Raw genomic sequence first — 17,097 nt, 5'->3', positions numbered from 1 at the left:
CAGTCGGAAGAATGTACAGATACACCAGGCCCTTGGTTACCGAGCACACCTGGGATTATACCAGGCTCGGGGACAATCGACCTAGGAGCACAAAACACTTCCTTCTCAGAAGAAGAGGTAGAGGAAGGTGAACAGCCAGATCCAACATTTGCTCCTGACCCTTGGGATGATTTCGTTATTCCGACACCATCTCCTCCTCCGCACCTTCCTTCAGACTCTCCTCCAGAGGATATCGGGGGGGGGGGGTTCACAACTTGATGCAAAAGTGCAGTCAGCAGGTTCCCTTTACCTGTGACAGTAAAGCTTACAGAATGTTCCCTTTGCTATTTCAAAGAGGACACAAGAAAAGTAGTGCGCTCCATACCCATCATCGACCATATTTGGCAAGAGAGCATCAGAATTATGAAAATGCCAGCTGCCTCGTGTGAAAAAGAAATATGGGGCTCCAGGTGACTCTCCATCTTGTCTTATTGGACATCCAAACCCAGATTCAGTCATCTCCCAGGCTGCACAAAGGCGGTCTAAGAATCCGGCTACCCCGATTACTACCCCCCCCAGATAAGGGCATAGAATAGACATCCTTGGAAAAAGGTTCTCTTCAATGGCAGCTGTGATAATCAGAGCAGCAAATGCTCTAGCCATTATCGGCCGCTGTGACCACCACACGTGGTCTAATATGGCAGGGCTAACAGACCTCCTCCCGGAGGAAAGCAGGCAAGATGCTCGCAAAATTCTGCTGGATGGTGAGCGTGCAGCCTCAAAGACAATCAACTGTGCCCTTGACGTGGCAAATACTGGTTTTAGGCAGTTAGCAGGAGAGGCTGTACTTCGACGTCAGGGATGGCTAAAATCAACAACTTTTAGACCAGAGGTACAAGCAAAAATACCTGACATGGCTTTTGACGGTGAGTCACTCTTCGGTAAACACATTGATGTGGCTCTATTGGCAATAAAAAATGATACGGACACCACAAAGTCTTTGGGAGCTCTGCAGTACAGAAGAGTACCTTTCAGAGGTAATTGAGGGCTAGGATTCACCACTTATAAAGGAGGATACCAGAGAGCTCAGCAATTCCAACCATACCAATCCCAGTATCGACAATCTGATAACCCTCCATCATATCATCAATCTTCGATGGCTGGTTTCTCTCTCCAAGGAGGCCGCAAGCGAGCACCCCAACAAAGCTGTGACTCAGGCAGAAAGCAATGAGCACGTCAGAGTACCAGTTCATCTTCCCTCCCTACCCGTGGGTGCGAAAATGTCCGGTTACGTGCAACGGTGGCACTAGATTACAGTAGATCACTAGGTTTTCGACCTAGTCACCAAGGGTCACACTCTAGAGTTTCTTCAGTGACTGTAGGAGAGTAGGGTCTGCTTTCTATGTTCACCCCCACTTTTTGCTTTTGCTTTACTGGTTTTCGACTTAGATATGGCTGTGGGCCTGCTAATCAGACCTACAGCCCTGCTGTTCTCTCTCTAAATTGATACTATGTACTTTAGGTGCATAACCCATTTGGATAGGATCACCTTATTGGCCCCTGTACAGTGTACCTTAGGTACCCAAGGCATAGGTGTACCCTAGGCCTACCAGGGGCTGCAGCATGTATTATGCCTGGCCTGGCCTTCCATTATGACACAACTGGCTGATCACTCAGCTGGGGCAAGGTCGTGTAATCACTCCTTGCTTAGGTGTAGTATTCCTATACCTATCTTACATATAGACACATGTGTACCTATCAGCCACTCCTATGGCAGGCCTTAACAATCCTGGAGGCAGAGTGCTTGGTAACATGTGAGATGGCGCTCTAGCATGAGCTGAGCCTGTCTGCAGCTTTCGGAACCATGTCCTTATAGCTGTTCTATGATATAGCCTACCATATACTCTTAAAGTACCTTATAATCTTAAACGGTTATGGTAACTATGGTTTGGCTGTATCAAAACATGTCGTGTAAGGTGTCTAACACTTTAGAATAATACCCCCATCCCATTTCTGGGGATGAGGATAGTATCCCTCCCTTCTAGAGGGAGAAGACATGTTGTAACCTACTTACCCGGTGAAAGTTAACCAGAGCCCCAGCATCACAAAATGGATGCTGCTGCCACGACACAAGTCTGACCTCCTGCTGCTGGCAGTGATCCCGGCAAGGGAGGCTTGGACAATAGGTTTCCTGCCTTGGGAGGTGCGAGCACCACCCCAGACAGGCCTTAGTGTATTGGGGCAGGGAGGGATGAATTAAATGAGGCTCTGCCTGGGGCACAAAAGGTGCTCCATGCATAGTCCAGTTCAAACCGGTGCTGGGGCACTCCAGCCCCAGTCCTGGCGCGAAACTGGACAAAGGGAAGGGGGTGTAACCACCCCCCTCCCAGGACCCACCCATAAGGCGTGACCTAGCAGGCAACCGAGCCCCCCAGATTAGTATGAGAGTGGTAGTTGGCCCCAGGAGATTAGATTATCCTGAACCTGCAACTTGAACAGAAACTCTGGACCCGACGACATTCGACGAAAGAAGAAGACTGAAGAATCTTCCTTGTGGCCAAGGAGTGGCTACCCTGTGTAAACAGGCACCATCAAGAGACTACCCTTTGCTTTGCTGAAGTTCTACGAGGGACCGACTGCAGAGCCCGACCAGAGCCTTGACTTCCAGACTTCTCCGACCCAGATCCACATCCACAGCCGAGCTGAGATCCGTGGAGGCGACGAGAGACGTGGGACCGGCTACCTGGGAAAAGTGGCGAGTATCTTCCAGCGCAGCTTCTGAGGTACCCTCGAAGTTGTGCACCGGGGATTGAGAAGCCCCAACCCCAAGCACCATCTGCAACGAAGATCAGCCCCCCACACTCCACGAGTCCTGCGTGGGGCCCTTCTGCATTTTCCTGCTTGCCGCGTCTGTCCGGTTGCTTGCCCGTTGGCTAGCGGCCTTTGTGATGACACACCTTGAAATCTTCACTGCTGGTTAGGCTCCTCCAGACTGGCTCCCGCTTCTTTGCAAAAGAGAAGCACCCCAGACCTTCCTGGTCTGCACCAGAAGCAAGTTCTCCGTTCTTCGTGGGTTCCGCTTGCCCAGGCTTGGTGAGTCCTAGTTCGACTTCGACGCCGCCAACAGCAAGAGCCTTCGTGGGACAGCTCGCCTCCTGGTCCTGGTCGTCCTCGACGTCTTCTGGTACCCGTGGCTGCAGCGACAAGCTTCACCCTTCACCTGCAATCTTCACGACATCGCCTGGTTCCTTCCTGGTTCCCCGTGGTCACTGGCTAGTGACCTTGACTCAGTCCCTTCTGCTTGCAGGTATCCTCTCTTCTTGATCCCAGCCTTGGGATCCACCGGACACTCTTCACTGACTGCCTGTCAGCAACTTTCCTTCAGGCATCCATAGAAGTCCACGACGAAACCCGACGCAAGTTCACACCTATGCACCCGCAGCCTGTGGGCTAGGTAACTTGGGTACTTCGGTGCTCACAAGGGTAGTGACTATCCTAGGGACTAGTTTCTGAGTCTCGACTTTCTAGCTAATCCAGAAGTGTCCTAAAACTGTTAATTTCTAACTGCTAGTAATTCTATCGACTTTTACGCATTACGCGTGAGTGTTTCCACTCTGCACCTGAATCCCGTGGGCCTCCCACTTCCTAACTGTTGCTAGTGTAGTGTAGCCCCAGCGATTCCCTAGGCCTAGGCCTATTCTATTTCCGTGACAGTGGTCCTCATACCACTTCTTCAGTATATGGTTTGCGTGGCCCCTAGGGCCTAACTGTATTACTTACCTGTGTGACTTAATATATGCTTGAATAAGACTGTGTTGTACTTACCTCGAATCTCATAAAGAGTGCTGAGGGTTTGACTAGAATAAATACACTTTATTTTATATATATATATCTGTTGTGGTGTCCTTTCATTTGGTATTCAAGGGATTATATATGGTATCACAGCTGGCTTCACATGCCATTCACAGTTTAGCCTAAGACTGCTCTTGTCCATGCTACCACTAGGATAGCTGGTCTATAAGGTTGACTTTACAACCAATCACCATAAGGGTTGTTTGGACTGATATAAGGTGTACACTAGAACTAGTGACATCATACATCAGGCCAACTTCTCACAGTGACCACCGACGACTCCACCCAAGGGTCGCCCTCCCCCTCGTCTTCGCTTACTACGAAAGGAAGTTTTGACCATGCTTCTCAAGGATGCAATAGAAGAGGTACCACTCGCTCAGAAAGGGAAAGGTATTTATTCTCTTTTTTTCCTAATAAAAAAGAAATCAAGATAAGGGAGCCTGATTCTTCACCTACGGAATCTCAAGAAGTTTCTCAAGAAGCAGACGTTCAGGATGGTAACACTCTCAGATATCCTGGGTTGCTTAAACAAAGGAGATTTCATGACTTCCCTCGACATGGAAGACACATATATCCATATCCCAATCCACACATGGCACCGAAAGTTCCTAAGATTCACAGTGGCTGGTACCCACTATCAATTCAAAGTGCTCTCGTTTGGGCTCAAATCAGCACCACGGATCTTCACCAAGTGCCTGGCGCCAGTAACGGCGACCCTACGGTCTCTGACATTTCAAGTATTTCCGTACCTCGACGATTGGCTGCTCAGAGCAGCAACTGTGCAGGAAGCCAATCGAGCAACGCAAACTTGCCTCCGTCCGAAAAGTTGGGACTTACCCTAAACAGGAAAAAATTGGTTCTGTTTCCAACTCAAGTAATATATTTTCTGGAAGCATCCTTAGACACCATTCAGTGCAAAGCGTTCTTGTATCGGGAGAGGCGGATATGTCTGTAAAAACTTGCAAAGACAATATCAAAAAAGGGTCTGTTTCTGTACGAATCGCTCCTGGGGATGTGCTCTTCAGCGATAAATCTGGTACCTCTAGCCAGACTGAAAATGAGGCCTCTTCAGAAGGAGCTACAGAAACAGTGGCAACAGTCTTTGGGATACTTCGAAGATGTAGTTCGAATCACAGCACGGATGGTGAAAACACTGCAGTGGTGGTTTCAGGCGTCAAATCTCGTTCAAGACCTGACTTTCCTACGGAGCATCCCAGATTTCGTTTTAACAATGGACGCCTCCATGGAGGGCTAGGGAGGTCATCTACAGGACTTGCAAATTCAAGGCAAATGGTCTTCGGCGCAGAGAAAACAGCACATCAACAGCTAAGAGCTAAAAGCCATAGTCCTATCTCTCCAAGCTTTCCTGCTGAGAATAACAGGATCTTAAGTGTTGGTGCGTACGGACAATACCACCAGCATGTACTATATCAACAAGCAAGGAGGAACAAGATCGATTACGCTTTCTCAAGAGGCTCAAGAATTATGGGAATAGACAACACATCATGGAATCTCGTTTAAAGGCTGAGCATGTCAGGCACAATACCCATGCAGACACGTTGAGCAGGTCTCATTCCAGCTAGAATAATCCCAGCTGGACAAGGTATTTCGAAAATGGGGGAAACCAACTCTGGACCTCTTCACAACGAAGGAGAACAACAAATGCCAGTACTATGCCAGCAGGTTCCCTCTACCGGGGTCAAGAGGGAATGCCCTTTTAATGCAATGGTCTGGGATATATGCCTACGCTTTTCCCCCCATCCCGTTAATTCCCAGAGTACTAAGCAAGATGAAATCAGAAGGCAGTCATCTGGTCCTGATAGCTCCACTTTGGCCCAGGCAAACTGATTCTCGGAACTGCTCCTGCTGTCGGAATCGAAGCCCATTCGCCTACAGCCATCCTCAACGATGTTATCGAGGAACAAGGGCCAAGAATATCATCCGGATCCACACTCTCTTCATTTGCATGCATGGGTCCTGAATTCCTTTAGCTTAGGAACGTAAATATCACGCAAGAGTGTAGAGAAATCATTGCAAAATTCCGTGCCGAAAGCACTGTCAAAACATATCGTCCCGCTGAAAGCCCCTCCTGAACAGATCTTGCCTTACCTTCTCTCACTAGCTAAATCAGGTCTCGCTTTCTCATCAGTAAAGGTTCACCTGGCTGCAATTTCCTGCTATAGGAGATCTCCTCAAGTTGCTTCTCTCTGTGCAAGAATTAATTAGAGGCCTTTTTCGCGCATTTCCCCTTGTGTGTGTGCCTCCTCCAGAATGGAAGCTCAATGTAGTCCTGCCGCAGTTGATTAGACAACCGTTCGAACCAGTTCACAAAGCGGAGCTTAAGTTTCTCACATGGGAGATATCCCTCATACTAGCTCTTACTTCTGCAAGGAGGATGAGTGAAATACAAATCTTTACAATCAAGGAACCTTATGTACATTTCACTGAAAACTATGTAGCTTTACGCACAAACCTGACATTTATACCAAAGGTACCAACACAGTTTCACCTCAACGAGCCGTTGATATTACAGTCTTTCTTTCCCAATCCATCTAGCCCAGCAGAACGGGCATTGCATACGGTGGATTTCAAGAGATGTTTGAAATTCTACCTGCACAAACGAAAGAGATAAGAAAAACAGATCAGCTCCTGGTCGCTTACGGACAAGGAAAATAAGAAACCGCTGTAACAAAGGCTACGATCGCCAGATGGGTCTCATTTGTGATTCAATTCTGTCACGAAAAGGCTAACGAGCCCCTGACAGCAAGGGCTAAAGCACACTCCACAAGAACAATTTCTGCATCTACAGCTTTGTTTGCAAGAGTGACAATAGCCAAAATATGCCATGCTGCGACAAGGAAGAATGTCCACAAGTTTACAAAGCATTACTGTCTGCAATCTACGCAACGACAAGATGCAGTGGTTGGACAAGTGGTATTGCGGCATCTATTCAATTATGGTCCGCCTCTTTTGTTTCACATAAGAGAAGCTCTTTCTTTATTTTAATAACAGTATTACTTATGTCTGAAAATGTTTATACAAATATATATATATATATATATAACTGTTTTTGAGGGTTTTTAATGTATGTGAATGCTAGTGTATCTGAAAGATTTATCTCATGCATTTCATGCTAGATTTTAAATAATTATTAGAATTGTTTCTGGTATATGTCTTTAATATTGGGAGTTTAATGTTTCATGTCTCCCACCGCCTGCTAATGACACTACAGTTTCATGGTACTGCTTGCTATTCTAATTCAGGCATGTGAATCTATGAAAGATACCCCAGTACTGGATAAGAAAATAAGTTGCTTACCTGTAACTACGGTTATCCAGTATTGGTATCTTTCATAGTTTTACATGCAACCCACCCTCCTCCCGGAGAGTCAGTTCGCATTGAATTTCAGGATCCTTACTTCCCACTTGTATTTGAAACTCTGAGGAGAGCTGGGAATGTTCTAGAGGGTACTAACAGATGATTGGCTGTTTGCCAACATTTGGTCTTTTTTTTAAAAGGACATAGATAGGCTACTGATTAGATGGCCTTGGGCCATTACCTCGACGAGGGGGAATGATTCAGGCATGTGAATCTATGAAAGATACCAATACTGGATAACCGTAGTTACGGGTAAGTAACTTATTTTCTTAAAGCTCTTGGGATAGCTACCTGTGGACGACCTGTGTGGGTGGGTGCTATCTATGTCTGCATGCCGTGTAAGGTTTAGGTCCCCCATCAGTATTACTGGCCCCTCCGCAAATCCACCAATAATAGTGGGCAGGGCAGAGAGGAATGCTGGTTGCCCTGTGTTGGGGGCGTACACCGATATGAATGTGCAAAGCCGCCCCCTCACTTTCCCTTTCACCACGATAGCTCTACCATACTTATTGGACTTCATAGCTGGAATTTCAGAGAATTGTGGAACATTAGAGCTACCCATCTGTGTTTGATGCTCGCTGAGGACCTATAAACTAATGCATAACTTATATGGCGCCGCCGAAGCTCCTCCACCCGCTGTAGGTGCATTTCCTGTAAGGCCACCACCTCAAAGTCATGGTCCAACAAGTATTTCCAAACTTTATGCCCTTTAAGAGTGAGTTCAAACCCTTCACATTCCAAGAAACTATGGAGTGTTGTTACAACCCTCATCTTCAAAATCTGGACCTGAGTTAAGCACACCTCTCACAGAAACAGCTATGTATTTGGGGACTTACAGTACAAGAAAATGACTTTTCATGGGGCTCGAGGCAAGGAGCATCCACCTTATAGGGGAAGATACCATCAGTTTCGATACTCAACTTACGCTTCCTCCACCCAACGATACAGATTTCAATTTACTCAGCACCAACCACCTGTGGCTGCCTACAACAAGTCCTCTTTCGAAGGAAAAACAGGACTACATTGCTAGGACACTAGTCGCCGTCAATGACTTTTCCTGCTGCTGGCCTCTTTCTCACCCATTCCATCCAGGATGGGTGGCAAGATATAAAGCCTGAACAAATTCCTCAAGAAACAGTTGTTCCGCATGATCACCATCCAGGATGTATTATATCTCCTTAACGGAAACGATTACTTGTCGTCCCTGGATCTCCAAGACGCATACTTTCATACACACTACACCAGAAACACAAGAAGTTTCTCAGGCTCACGGTGGCCGTCAGGCACTATCAGCTCAGAGTATTGCCTTTCCGGCTCAAATTGTCCCCTCGCATCTTTACGAAGTGCCTAGCACCAGTTGCAGCATACCTCCGGCAGTAGCATCATCAAATTTTTCCTTACCTTGACGACTCGCTAGTGAAAGCCACTACTTAACAGAGCAGCAAAAACATCCACCAAAGCCTATCTGCAGCTTTTTGAGCGACTAAGTCTCACTTTGATTCCAGAAAAGCCAGTTCTTCGACCTTCACGAAGGCTAACCTTCACAGGTGCCATTCTGGACACCATTAAAAAAAAGAATACCACGCTAGAAAGACAACAGATATTGATATCCTTGGTGAAACGTGTACAAAAAAGTTTTTTTTCAGTACGTCTTTACAAATCTCTCCTGGGCATGATGTCCTACTGTATCCACCTCATTCCTCACTGTCGCCTGCACATGTGTCCTCTCCAGGAAGCTCTGAACATGCAGTGGGTGTAGGTCGAGGGAACATTCAACGACATAATTCAAGTTTCCCCTCCCGAGATGGCATCACTAAGATGGTGGACACAATCTCACCAGCTGTCGCAAGGCTTGCCTTTCCTGTCTCAGGCCGCACCTCTCGTAATAACAAAGGATGCCCCCTTAGACGGATGGGGAGCTTTCCTACAAGAGCTTCCAGTCAGCGGAAAATGGCCATTATCTCATCGGGACCTCCATATCAATCCCCTCGAGTTGATAGGAGTATTCCTGCCACTTCAGATTTCTTGCCCAGAATACAAAATGCTTTGGTGATTGTCAGACCAGACAACACTACTACAATACACTACCTAAACAACCAAGGAGGAATACGATCTTCCCTGCTCTCTCAGGAACCTCAACTTAATTGGCGCTGGGCAATTCAGCACAAGGTGTAGCTGGCAGTGGAGTATGTACCAGGAAGACATTGAAAGTATTCGGAGAGAGAATGTTGTGGTGAGGGTTCTACCATATGTCAATTCTTTGTGTTTGTTGGTTGAAAAGAATATGGATGAGTGTCGGTGTGTAACAGGATGTATAGGTGTATGAGTACATATGATGAGTGAGTACATGTATGAGTGACTGTATAGGACTGTTAGTGAATGAGAGGATGTGTGTGTAGATCTTGGAATGACTGAATAGGTGTGTTGTAAGTGGTTTTGGTATGTCCATTGTTTTGAAAATGTTAATTTCTATTTTTGAGTGTGTGTATCAAAGGTTATATTAGGGTGAGAGGAGGTCTGCCACTCTATCACAAGGATGATGTCATCAGTGATGTTACTGACCCTGTCATGAGTGATGTAATATGTGACGTTATCAGCAGTGCATTGCGGGCGCGCGAGTTATAGTTAGCTGAACTAACTATAACTAGGGAATTTCACTGGTTTTGTCCAAGTGAAATGTCCAGCTAACTATAACACCCCTAAAACCTATGTTTTTTTCTGTGAATTTCTAAGGTTTTTTAAATGCTAATTCTAACTATAACATACCTGAAATCTATGTTTTTTTCAGTGAATTTCAAAGGTTTTTTAAATGCTAATTCCTAACTATAACGCACCTGAAACCTATGGTTTTTTCAGTGAATTTCTTTTCAAGGTTTTTTGAATGCTAATTCCTAACTATAACATATCTGAAACCTATGGTTATTTCTGTGAATTTCAAAGGTTTTTTAAATGATCATTTTAAAATATATTAATTGTTCTATTTAGTTTTTTGATACTGTTTTTCTAAATTTTTTAAACTATTTATTTTTACAAATTTTATTTTTTAAATTACATTACATATTTTTTATATAAATTGAAAAAAATGTTTTTATAAATATTGAAACTAATGTTATTTTTTTTATTTTATTTAAAAAAATATATATTTATAATATGTTTTTATTGGGTTTTTTGCCAAAAATTTTTTGGAGTCACGCACCCAAAGCGTATCTTTCTCGATCACTGCGCGGAACTTAGCCGCTATTTTACGATTGGTAGGATCCGCGTAGGGTGTGCGATAGGTGCGTATTTCCCTGCGCGATTGCAATGCGATCGGTACGCGACTCCAGGCGCATACGCGACACATACATATTAATTTACGAGACGCTCGCGCACTTGAGCGTGACGTCATATACGTGTTCGACGCGTTAGGAGTCGCGCACCCAGCGCGTGCCCACCAGGGTCCGCGCTGAGCGCCGCGCTGGGTGTGCAACTCCTAATTTTAGCGTAAAAAGAAAATAGCACCTATCACTAATTTCTATTCTCCCCGGGGACCCCATCCCCCTGGGCTCATTTATAACGTTGGGGACCGTGGGGGGAGCCCCAATGCCCCCACGGTCCCAGCAGGCTCCCCGCGTCCTTCGGGAGCCGGCATTGTTTTTCCACACGGGGAGCTGCTAACATGCAGCTCCCCATGTGGAAAAGCAAAATGCTTTGCATTTTGAAAGAGAGCAGGTTTCCCTGCTCTCTCTTTCAAAATCCAAACCAAGTTTTCTATGACAGGGCGGGAGACTCGGCTGTCGCCCTGCCATAGCAAACAGCAGTGTCCCGGGAGTGGGCACCCCGGGACACTGCAGGAGCCGGCCCTGGGGGATGGCGGTGCCCAGGGCCCTTGAGGGGCGCCACGCAGCCCCCCTCCACAACATACAAAGCCTCGGGGGTGGTGGTCCCCGGGGCTTTGGGGGGGCCTTTGAGCCCCCCCAACCATTTTTGAGAAAGCCCAGGCGGGTAGCGGTCCCTGGGGCTGGTGGGGCCTTTGAGACCCCCCACCCATCTATTTTGCTGGGGGGGTGGCAGTTGAGCCCCCCCTCGTACCCATTTATGTTGTAGCCCCGTGGGGTAGCGGTCCCCGGGGCTGGGGAGCCCCTCTGGGCCCCCCATAAAATTTAATACTTTTGCCCCCGGGATTTGGCTCCCCCCTGGGGGCCAATTTTTAAAGCCAGCGCTTCGTTTTTTTCTTTTCTTTACGGCATGATCCGTGCACCCTGCGCGTATTTCGGCGTTTAAAAAAAAATATATATATATTTACGGCCCTGGAGGTCCTTGTGGGACCCCCTAAGCAGGTCTAGAGGGTCAGGGTATTTCTACCCTGCCCCCTTTATGAGTTTTACACACTAGTTCCACTGCTTTCTTCAGCCTCGCTTCTACCGAGGCACAAAATGGCTGCCAACACTTCCTGGTTTGGAGTGTTGACAGCCAATTAGCATGCAGCTCGTGATCGGGAGGGTGCGCTCAGGGTGCACGGATCCAGCGCGGCCATAGATATATGTGTGATTTTGATTTTCTCAGGAACTACTGAACGGTTTTACACCATTTAAGCAAAAGGCACAACTCTGAACCAAGGTCTACCTTTCTGCCAAATTTGGTGTAATTCCGTTCAGCAGTTCGGGCTGTAGCTGCGACTAAAGGTCCCTATGGAAAATTGCATGGGGAAAACATGTTTTTGGACCCCCCTTTTTTCTCGGCCCCCGCTTGACGAATCACCCCGAGACTTTCAGGATAGGAGCGGACCGCAGCGGGCCACGAGTTTTGAACATTTTGCGAAGATTCATCAGCCTGCGCCAAAGTTATTCCAAATAGAATGTTGCGGATTTCCTATGGATAATAGGTCCTAACTATAACTACCTACTGGCAACCGCCAGTAGGTAATATATAAATGTTGTATGTTCAACACCCTTCAAGTTCACCACCTCTGTGCCTCCAGTTGTGGCCCAGAACCCTCACCTTCATTTGGCTGCTAACTGGTAGACGTAATCTTGGGAATGCGTATGGCAGCAGATGAGGTATTTTCTGGATGTTCAAGGTATTGAAAAGCACGGATTGCGTTAACAGGAGCATATTCCTCTCCACCTTTTTGTAGCTCAGGCTAGTCTCTTCTGGCTGTTCCGCACGCTCCCTTCAGTCTCCTGAGTCCTCAGGAAAGTCTGCTTCTCTAGAGCTCTACGAATCCACATCTTCCTTGAAGCCTTGCTGGCCCCACTCCATCCTCTTTACTTCACCAGTGGGTTGTATGACAGAAGCACGTTTGGCTGAACCAAGCGTGCCTCTACAACTTGGTCCCAACTTCGAATGTGTCTTAAACATGCATTCCTTTACCTCACATGCCTTTACCACGAATTTTTGGAAAGGCATATTTGCTAAATGGATATGTGTGGTAAATGATCACTACCCTGACCCCCCCCTTCCCTAAGCCCTAAAATTCTGTCCCCCTACCTCAGCCACCCCAAACCCTAAAACCAACCATGCCCTGCCCATAAAACTACTGCTTCCCCGCCCGAGGACTAAAACTCTGCCCCCTACCAAAAACAACCCTGACCCCAGCCCCCCCTGCCCTGATCCCTAAAACTTACCCCTGCCCTACCCTTAAAACTACTCCTTCCCCCGCCCTGAGGCCTAAAACCCTGCCACCCTTTTAAAAATATTTCTCTGACCCTCTTTTCCACTCTGAGCCCTAAATCCGACACTCCATCCCTAAAACAACTACTCCCCTAACCCAGCCCTTAAAACTACCCTGAGCCATAATAGCCTTCCCCCTTTGAAAAAATGACACCAACCCCCTCGACCAGAGACTTAAAACTGATCCCACCCCCCAAAAAACTATCTCCTCTCCCCCTAAACCCGGTCCAAACCCCACTTACCTGTCCACATCCGGAACGTCCTGTTCCGACTCTTCCTGTTCCTCTCTCCACCCATCTGAGCACTAGACCACTATCTGGATGGTTCAGACAAGCATTGTGACACTTGTGGGGAAATGGCACACGTTTGCTCTGCCCACTTTGTAAAGGCCATTACCCCTACCTGTGTTGTGCGCTTTAGAGCCATATTACATTGGAATTTTTAACACTTTTTAAACATTTGTTGTACATGATAGGAAGCAAATGTTGGCTATCTTTTTGTGCTTCATTTAGATTGTTGTAGCTCAGAGTTCTAAAAGAGTTACAGGATCCCACATTTGGACAGAGATATTCCGGTTTTAGGAATTCAGGGGAGGTGGTTGCAATAGATAGCTATTGTTACGGGTAAGTAATTCCTCTTTTTCTTTCTAGTACTGCTATCTTTTTTTCCTAAATTAATCTCTTATTTATATAGAACTAAAGTAAGAGTGTAGATATTCCTACTTACATCAGCCTTTTCCATGTATCAGATAATATGTAATCTTGTACATGCTCAGAGGAAACTGAATCTGAAAAAGCAAGTAGAAAAAATTATGCTGATGAAGGGATTATATGCATGCAAATTGACTACTCTACACTGAAACTATCATAGAGAAGATATCATTGTCTTGGGTATTGTCTGTGAGATGGTATCTATTTAGTGCAACTTAAATTGTGAAGATTGAATATCTATTTTTTTTTCTTCTTTGTCTCTCAGGTGCTGGAAGTTACATCACCTACAGCTGGGAGTGTGCTGTTAGGAATGTCCCACCTGCAGCTACTGCATGTGTCACGAGAGGTATCGGTGAGGACAATGTCTCCTCATGGGGAATCTGTAGATTCAGTGCCGGCTCAGATCCCATCTGCCTTGTTGAAAGTACCTGACTCTTTGTTTCTCCTGAACAATAGTCTTGTTTATGAGCCACCATTTAGTGAATACCTGGACTCTCAGTCTGGCAGACTTGCACGAATAAGGCTAACATCATCCCCATACTCTCCACAAAGTGAAACAACTTCCAAATCTAATGCCAAACTCTCCAACCGAACTATCTCCAATGAATTTGAAATTAAAGAACACACTTTTCAAACTGAATCACCTGCAGGTGATGGTAGACCATTTGATTCTCTGCCTATTAAGGAGCCTGAAAATTATCTTGATTTAGTCCACTGTAATTTCTCTGGACATCAACATCGAGCCATAAGCCAAAGCATCAATTTGTTGGAAGCAAAAGCACACAGCGATCACATCGAAGGAACACCTTGTACTATTGTACGTGCTGCAGCTTGTAGCCATCCTGTAGAACAAGCCTTACATCCTAAGTTTTGTGAAGCTTCAGCAGTACCAAGAATGGTGCCACTGCCAGCAGTTGACCCTAACCTACAACATGAGAACCTGGTAAGCTCTTTTAGTCCTGGTTGAATAGTATGTAACAGTAGCTGAAATGAAAGATTAGAACTAACTGAAAAGAATAGTTTGCTATTTGAAATGTTTATCTCAATGTTACGTCAGTGTATATTAAATATGATCAATTGTTCTGCACAATGTATCACCCTAAAGGCTAGAGGAAAAAAAGAAAATGGAAAGTTAAGAGACGCATTAAGATGTTGAGCTAGGTACATATCTGTAATAAGATGGCATCCTTTCCCACTACAGGATCATGTTGGCTAGTCATAAAAGAGAGAGTATCTCGGCTCAGGTTTGGGATCACAGAACAGTTTTTAAAATAACATGTTCTCGGATGCATACAGCACAAACCTTTAGAGCATGCTGATAAGGCAGCATTTTATTGTCTTTTATCTCATCAATAAAATCTAAACAAAACAGTAAATTACGTTGAAGATGCCACTGCTGAAAAAGAAAAGGAGGAAAGGTGTCTGAATATAAGGACTGCAAGCAGTGAAAAGCTGACACTGTCCCTCTAAGACTCTTGCAGGCTGCACAATAACATCATGCCCTGGACAAAGTCAGTTAGAATCTTTTCCTTCGTCAGGAAGGTCTTGAACACTTTTGTACCTTGTTAATATATTTTTTGAACAGGGTATTTCCATATTAGTCATGACTAATAAGTATAAATGAATTACAAAATCGATTTCTGAAATATGTGATAGTAGGATCCATTGTGTTTTATTCCCCCTCCCCAAAAGTAAATGTGTGATAACAGAGGAAATTGTGAAGGATACATCAGTTCTCCAGAATTGGATCTTTCATAGATTACCCATCATCGAAGTGGGAATCTCATGGTACTATATCAAAGCAATAAGTTTAGTAATCATAGGCTACAATGGCATTAGGCAATGAATTTAATAGCCTATGTCCTTTTTATAAAAAGGGCCAAGCTTGGTCAATAACCAATTAGCCGACATCACCTTTTAGAACACTCCCCACAGAGGCTACATCCCTCAGATGTTCTACCGCACATCGTGTGAAGGGAGTCTCCCTGAGCTCTGCTCAGTTATTATTCAGACCTTCTGATTTCAGGAATCTTCTTCTCAGGTCAGGCGAATATTTCTTTACAATTTTACCCTTGGCCATGTCAGAACATTCTAAGAAAGGATTATTCAGAGCATGTGTAGGAGGCTGGCTTAGTATACGGTGCACACTTATTTAAGTGAAACCCCTTGCACTAATCCAGACAACCCTTATGGTGATTTTAGTGGTCTTAGACAACCATAGAAAGCTCTCTAAGTGGTAGCTGTGGAGAGCTGCCTACAGGCGTAGTCCAGAAGGAGTGTTAAGCAGCTTGTTTTACCAGAACGAATCGAAAAGTATAGGTTAAACAAAAAAGAACCACACAGTGGAGTTATAAAAATTGTTTTATTTATTATACACACTAACACATTGATATATCTCTTACCTGGAGATATCAACACAATACACATAATATTTAAAATGGAAACAGGTAAGTAAGCACAAATACACAGTGGTCGCCAGGGGGAGACCAAACCATTTCTTAAGGAAGTGGAATGCGAACTGCGACCAAAGTCGATACTTAGACCAGAAGACTCAGAAGAGCTGGGGACCCAAGGAACCACCCAAGTTAAGTACCCAGAATCCCATCAGAGGCTGTGTGAAGAATGGAAACACAGCCGCGTGCTCAATGCAGGTCAATGGGAAAGTCGCGGTTGCAGTTTTTAAGAAGAAGAGGACCCTGAAGAAACCCTGTGGAAGATGGAAGGTTGGAGAGACACCCCGCCCGTGGATACCCCAGGAACCAGGATACCTACACCAGGGAAGCAGGGTGGATAAGTGCGAAGTGATATCCGAAATGACCGTAGACCACAATGAAGATGCCGCTGGCGAAGAGGCTAAAAGAGTCCGGTGGAATCCAAGGATGGATTGTTGAAGAGGAGTAACTGTGAGCAGAGGAGACAGAGTCTATGCCACTCTGGAGTGACCAGGTGGCAAAGAAGACCAATGACCACAGATGAAGGAAGAGGCAAGAGTGATGACGGTGATTTTGTTGCTGCAGCTGCGAGGACCAGGCAATGCTCTGGAAGACCAGGAGCCCTTGTCAAGCTGTCCCACATTGGAGTCACGAACCAGGGGCTCGGTGTCCGGCGTGAGCACCTTCAAGCCTGGGCAGCAGCAACAGACGAGGTAAACGATATAGGAGCAACGTTGGGACCAACAAGGTCCAAAGGACTCACCAACTGCAGGAGAGACGGAGCAGGCCCAAGCACGCAGCGGAGCCCACTGAAGCAAAACAAGACCCTCAAGAGCCATATCCACAGGAGTCGCAAGAGGAATTCGAGCACCTCACCAAAGATGTAGGCCCATGTTGCAGAGGATGCTGTGAGGACAAAGATCTTGGCAGGAAGAGGTGCTGGATGCTGGGGCTTCTTGTAGCCCGAAGATCTCTGAAGTACAGATCCAAGAAGCCTTGGTAACAGCAAGTCGACACGGTGCACAGAGGTTCTGTTGCAGTGGTTCTAACGAGGGATACTGGCCTCAAACTTGCTGAGAGGACAGGTCAGGCCT

At 45.9% G+C, this 17,097-nt stretch overlaps 1 protein-coding gene across 4 annotated transcripts in view; it reads left to right on the top strand.

The window, feature by feature from the left end:
- The window catches only part of TSPOAP1 (TSPO associated protein 1), a 3,327,443-nt gene that overhangs the window by 2,025,816 nt on the left and 1,284,530 nt on the right, over positions 1 to 17,097 (top strand). For all 4 annotated transcript variants that reach the window (XM_085649739.1, XM_085649737.1, XM_085649736.1 and 1 more), the window contains one exon: positions 13,837 to 14,514. In XM_085649739.1, the coding sequence (XP_085505865.1) occupies positions 13,837 to 14,514 (678 nt within the window). The remainder of the gene's footprint in view (positions 1 to 13,836; positions 14,515 to 17,097) is intronic.

This window comes from Triturus cristatus, chromosome 3_2 (assembly GCF_964204655.1).
Source record: "Triturus cristatus chromosome 3_2, aTriCri1.1, whole genome shotgun sequence".
NCBI classification, from domain to species: Eukaryota; Metazoa; Chordata; class Amphibia; order Caudata; family Salamandridae; genus Triturus; species Triturus cristatus.
This window is presented reverse-complemented; position numbering and strand designations above follow the sequence as displayed.